Raw genomic sequence first — 6408 nt, 5'->3', positions numbered from 1 at the left:
ATGCACCACTTGTGTTGATGTATCACGTAAAACCCCAATAAAATACATTGACCGTTGTGGTTGCTACATGACAAAATGTAGAAAGGATCAAGAAGTATAAATATTTTTGCAAGGCACCGTACCTGAATATAGATATACCTTAAAGTAAAATGCCTTGAATGTTCATGGTGTTTTGTCTTTTGCGCTGTCTGGTATCTTACTGTTGTGAAAAATCTTCTTCTTCCCCACAGAGCATTCATTTTCATGAGAACAGGTGGTATGTATTGTGTCATTGAGTATTTCTCACTCTGATCTGAGCATATCAGTGCTGATTTAAACTTTCCCTAATACGGTTTTAAAGGTTTTTTAAAAACTATGTGAGAAGGAATATGCAGCAAGTTATCAATGTGAACATTGGCAGATGTTCATGTCACTCCATGCCTATTTATTTGTTAAAATTAAATGCTTTTAATAATGGTGTTTTCATAGGGTTTAAAAAAAACATTTGTACAGCTAGCAAATATAAACATTGTTTATTTTTAAAGTTTAACGTTTTCCATAAACGGTCCTCCTATTTTTGTAAAAGGCTGGAACTACTTTGTTGTCAAAAGACAAACTTGTCTCCTTACTCATGGAGAATATTTTGCAAGAACCTACGACAGGCTCCATTACTCAAATATTATCAAATGGCAGAATACTATGCCAAAGATAGGGGCTCCATAGCTGCAAACGAATTTGCAAAGGCGGTATGGAAAGATATGATCACAGTTTGCCATCAGGTCCCAATGTTTCTCAGATTTCCAACCTGTCTCCTGCCGTACTGCTTGTCAGGTTTCCATTACATCCCTGATGTTTCTAATGAGAAATTCCCTGGAAGCAATCAGCAGAAAATGTAAATATCTTTTCATTTAATAGGCTAGACTCTTGTTATGTCATGTCGTACCCTGGCTGCAGAAACTAAATATTTCCAGTCAGTTGGCTGGGCTGTAAAAGCTTCCTCACTGTCACACTCCAGTTTTCAAGATGCTTGGGTGTTTTCTTTGTCAATACTGCAGTACATTGTGTCACCCCAATTGCCATCATTATTTTTGAGCTGTATAATTATGTTACAGTTGTGGGTAGAGAAGCTACATTGTGTTATCACTGTTACATCACTGCACTGATTGTTACATAGTTTTGTTCACATGGGAAAGTTGGAGTGAACAACTTTTTAACCACATTCTGATGAGACCAAAGGCCAAGAAACAGGACCTCATTTAAAGCCTATGTAAGCAACTCTGCCATATAATTATTACTGGTGTGTCTCAGATTCACATTATCTGCTGAAATTACAGAAGAAAAACAGATTCATTGATTCAATCCAAACAGTATCGGGTTTTTTATATATATAAATTGCATGAAATTCTATTGTAACAAATTGCAAAACAAATCTTGAATGACTTGACTCAGTCAATTTCAGTTCAATTCAATTCAAAAATACTTTCATCCCAAAGGTAAATTAAGGGTAAATTAAATTGTAGTTCATATTACACAGGTTTCTTCAAACAGCTGTTGTAGATGCTGATGGCTGTGGGCAGGAAGGATTTCCTGTTGCAGTCTGTCCTACAGCAGACCTGAAGAAGCCTCTGACTGAAGACACTCTATTGTTGTACAACAGTCTCATGAAGATGATGAATTTAAAGAATTTAACTGTATTGTGCTATAATTAAGTTTGAATATGGCTATAGGGTTGAATTGTTTTAGAATAAATGGGATTAATATTAATTCATTTCAGTCAGTCATTTTCTACCGCTTATTCCATAGTGGGTCGCGGGGGAGCTGGTGCCTATCTCCAGCAGTCTATGGGCGAGAGGCGGGGTTCAACTGAATTGAATTCTGTATACTGGCAATTTGTAGTACCGCGTCTCTCGCCCGTAGAGCGCTGGAGATAGGCTCCCCCGCAACCCTATACAGAAGAAGCAGGTTTAGAAAAGGGATAGATGGATAGGTAAATTCTATATAACTGGTTATGAATTTAACCTATTTTTACTGTAAAGTCCCTAAGAAGGCATTCACTTTGAATTTAGCACTGTGTATGGACTGAATTTAACTACAGTGCAAATTCATTTAAAAAAAATCCTTAACCTTGCTAGTTCTTAGAGCTTCACAGCCATTGATAAATAGAGACAAAATACACTTGTAGCATCATAACTCCAGGGTTTCCGCTAAGCAGATCATTTTGGCTCCCTCTATCTAGAATATTAAGGATCAGGATGTCCTTCTCTGGAATGTGCAACAAAACAATCCCGGATGTCCCTCATGGATTGCTGGAATGACAGGAATGATGTAAGTATTTAAGCAAGGGTAAATAAAACATGCGTAGGAGTCTCCATGAACTTCCGAGAAGGGGTCTTAAATGAGATGTTGTGCATAATGTGAAAAAAAAAAGCCCAGGCAAATGAATCATGGGAGAAAGAAATTGCACCTGCTTGAAGTTCTGGGGTTTTCTTATCAGGAAAGGGTGTGTAAAAAGAATTTGATCCACCTTTAGTGCTCCCATGGTATTTAAGAGGGAAAGTCAGAAGGAGGTGCTGCTGTTTATATGCACTTGAATAATGATTATCAGCAAGTTTGACCACCTCTGAAATCAGGAAGTTCTCAAGTGCGCCTGCTACATTAAAGAAATACAAAAAAAAATATTTAATATTTCATCTAAAATGTGCAAAAAAAATTTTTTAAACTTGGTCGCATTATCTAAACAGAAAACAGCTTTCATTCAACACAGGATGTTTCCTTCATTTAGTATTTCTCCAACATTCACATATATCTTCTGTAAGTTGAAAATAATAAAAAATCAGCTGTCAGCTCTATACTTCCTGACATGATCTATCAGTTTATTATGACGCCTTCGAAACACCTAGGTTGTACCACTTTTTGATCCTATCACATGAGAGAAAGGGGGACGCAATAGTGCAAAGCAGACAAATGTCGCCATCTAGTGGTCAGAAAGAAATATTAATCTCAAAGTTTTATACGCTAATATGAAAACGAAGTAACGTAATGGGCAAAAATTCTAAAGGATTACTCTAAATAAATGAGAAATTACCACAAAACTAAACACAATATGCATTTGTGTTAGTTGTTGGGAAAAGAAAATTCAGGCTGGGACGTCAGGGTGTCAACAGGCGTCCGTTGCCAAGGCAACAGCTGTCCTTTTACAAACCTGAGTAATAGTTACACGACAAAAAGCGTAGCTTGAAATTATCCTTTCACTAAATTTACGCAGTGGCATTGAGTAAGCGTATGAATCTCTTTCTTACTTGCTCCAAATGCTATTTTGTTTTTATACATTTTAAGGTGAAACTAGTAGGAGAAAATGGCAGGAGAGAAATGCGTGTTTGAGCAGGCTTTTTCTTTCAGTCCTCTTCCCACTAAGAGCTTCTCTTTCCAGCAGGATAAGGACACTCTGACGCTGTTGATGAAATGGTGACGTAAGAAGTTTGTTAAATTTTCTGTCGTTTCTCCAGGTTTGTTTTTTCTTACTGAAATGTGCGTTTCTTTCAGGTCCATGCTGGGGAGGCTTTCAGCTCAGACTTACAGCTTTGACAGTAACTTCCACCCTTACAGCTGTGAAACGTTTGCTTTGGTAAGGCACGTTTTATCTATTTAATGTCATATTGTAGTTTAACATACAGTACATTTTGAAAGGCACTGTATTCAGAATTAATTCTTTTTTTTTTTCCTTTCAAAATTCCATACTTTTCCAAAATTAAATTGCATTTTTTTCAAGTTTTAAAGTGGAAATTCAAATGTTCCTTGTGTTAGAGTTAGTGCAGATATTTCTACAGAGGTTAGTATTAGGAAATGTGAAAATATGAACTGCATGGAGATGGATGGATGGATGGATGGATGGATGGATGGATGGATGGCAAATAATAGATGGTAGAATGAAATATGGATAAATTTACTCTATGAGAGCAGGATTAAACACTGTAAGAAAAACGTTTTTCCATACTTTCCATACTAATGTTTAAATCCATTTTTTTTCAGACTACATAGCAACCCTGTTTATCTTAAAACAAGGTCCCCTCCATGTTGTTCACATCTCATCATTTCAGTCTTGTATGAATGCAATTGATGACACTCTCCATTATTGTTCAGCATTTCTTCAAAGACCCTGAGGTGATTCCCAGTCTAAGAAATATGAAGGCCAGAGTCTGGGTGCCTCTTGGTATGTCATCCCCCCAGAGATCCTTTTATCAATGTTAGCAGGAAACTGATGTCATGTGCTGTAAAATGTTTGAAGTCAGATAAAGACTGACAGGCTCATGTGTATTGTAGATAACCCGGTAGTGTCTGTCAGTGTAGAGCTTGTGCCCTGTACTAAGATCTCCATGGAGTTGTTTGATCCAATCTACTCTTGCGGCATCCTGAGACCCTCTGGTCATGTAGTTAAATGCATTCATGATATCTACCCTGACTACGATGAACTTCGACAGGTGATCCTCTCTTCTTTTATTCCCTCTGTCTGTTTGTATCTATTTCATTTCTAAGTTTAATTTCAAGGGTTTTTTTCCTCTTCCAGATGTTGCAAGAAGTGGACTTTGAGCACTACTATGCTGTTGGGAAGATGGAGCGGGAAGAGTTTTTGTTTTGCCTCTTCAAGCACCTGTGTCTTGGCGGAGAGCTCTGCCAGTATGAGGACACCATTGATCCCTACATCAGCACCACAAAGAAAATATACAAAGACCTGATAAGGTTAGCACAATCTGGCTGTTCAAGCTGTTGCACGGGACTTCAAATTATAGAGAAGAATAACACAAATGCTTGAAAATTATTTATCAGTCTTTTAATCTTCAGTAGGCATAGGCCAGATTCTGGTTTCAAGGTATTACAAGGTTGTGTTATGTTACACCTTCAAACCAGTAAAAATTATCTGTCATATTGTTCCTATGATTTAGTCTTTGATAAGATGCCACAAAAAGGTTAGCTTAAATTAAAGCAGAGCTGCCCTCCTCCACCTATTGCTGCAAACTGCCAGTTAGGCTACTGTGTTTTTGTGTTGTAACTGAAAGACATATATAGCTGTTTGGAAATATTTGTAGTGATGAATTACACAGAATATATAGGAGTCTGTGTTTCTGCATGTTTTCCAAGTCACAATTTTATACTTTTCTAGTCTCAAGTTCCCAGAATTCCTCTGTTACTTTTCAGCCACATTTAATGAATGTATTCTAATGGGTTTCTACATGGGTTTAGGCTTAAATATGGTGCCTACAAAAACTTCAAACCGTGAAGAAGAGGAAGGAGGAATGGATGGATGGATGGATGGACTTTTTAGAAAAGGAGTTTGGTAGCAAATTAATGGAAAACCAACAAATGTAACATTTATTCTCACTTTCAAAAATCTTGTCTTAAATTCCATTCATTAGTGCAGATTGTGCAGGATCCCTGCAAGATCATACTATATTTTGTAGTTTTAAATCTTTGTTTTAAAGCCATGATATTGTGAAACTCAGGTCTTTTTTACTCAAACTGTGAGGATCTCATGCCGGCCCATGCCTGAACTTCACTATATGCTCAAATCAGTCATAATTGCATTATTTTGTAGTGTGCAAAAGGATGCAGAAACAAAGAAGATCAGCGTGCTGTCCACCGTGCTCAAAGTCAGTGCCTATGTAAGTGAGCAGTTCATATAAAATTTAGATTAAATGGTATGGTCTTTCTGAAAACTGAAAGAAAACTCTAAACAAATATCACTGCAGGAAAAGCTGGAGCTGTTTTTGAAAACAAAATATTTTTCTCATTGATTTTCTATGTTGTTTTTGTTCTTTAGGATGAGTCTGGGCTATGTTTTCCTGGAACTCGAGAGGAGGACCAGACATTTGCCTATTTGATTGTGGATCCTGTAAAGCGAAATGTGACTTTGTTTTACCACATCTACGGAGTGGGAAACTTCACACTTTAAGAGCTAGAAGAGGAAGACGAGTCCAAAGGTTTCACCAGCTTAAGAATTAAATATTGTTTGGTCCAATGAAACTGCTTCCAGGTTAGACTCTCTGCCTTTTTTCCCCATTTATGACTACAAGTAGTATTTTCAAATTCTAGTTTTGGCTATTATAGAATGAGGCCATACAGTGCCTTGCAAAATTATTGGCATCCTTCCAGTTCCTCAGCCAGAAATTTGAAAAATGGCTGCAGGCCCTTAATAAGCACAATAGGAATGCGTGCTCAACATAACATTTTTTTTTATATATTTTTTTTTAAGTGTACTAACCTGTCAGTGACTACTTGACTAAGAATAAAAATAACTTCTATTAGAAAAATGAAACATGAAATACTTTTCTTCAGAATTATAAACTTCTTTGTGTTAATCCATCACTTAAAAATTCACTAAAATCATTAAAGTTTATTAATATCCTCATGTTATATGTGCGGAAATTTTAGAAG

At 36.7% G+C, this 6408-nt stretch overlaps 1 protein-coding gene across 2 annotated transcripts; it reads left to right on the top strand.

The window, feature by feature from the left end:
* The first annotated feature begins 3151 nt into the window (after window positions 1–3151).
* Window positions 3152–6284, top strand: cfap300 (cilia and flagella associated protein 300). Of its 2 annotated transcripts, none has more exons than XM_047383985.1 (7): window positions 3152–3449; window positions 3523–3604; window positions 4120–4189; window positions 4300–4457; window positions 4544–4716; window positions 5570–5636; window positions 5795–6284. In XM_047383985.1, the coding sequence occupies exons 1-7, from the start codon at window positions 3442–3444 to the stop codon at window positions 5924–5926; spliced, it is 690 nt and encodes a 229-aa protein (XP_047239941.1). In that variant the 5' UTR covers window positions 3152–3441; the 3' UTR covers window positions 5927–6284. The 2 variants fall into 2 exon arrangements, with proteins under 2 accessions (XP_047239941.1, XP_047239940.1); XM_047383984.1 differs by having other exon boundaries at window positions 3153–3444.
* The last annotated feature ends 124 nt before the right edge of the window (window positions 6285–6408 follow it).

This window comes from Girardinichthys multiradiatus, chromosome 13 (genome assembly GCF_021462225.1).
Source record: "Girardinichthys multiradiatus isolate DD_20200921_A chromosome 13, DD_fGirMul_XY1, whole genome shotgun sequence".
NCBI lineage: Eukaryota > Metazoa > Chordata > Actinopteri > Cyprinodontiformes > Goodeidae > Girardinichthys > Girardinichthys multiradiatus.
Note: the sequence above shows the minus strand (reverse complement) of the source record. Positions and strands in the feature narration are given on the sequence as shown.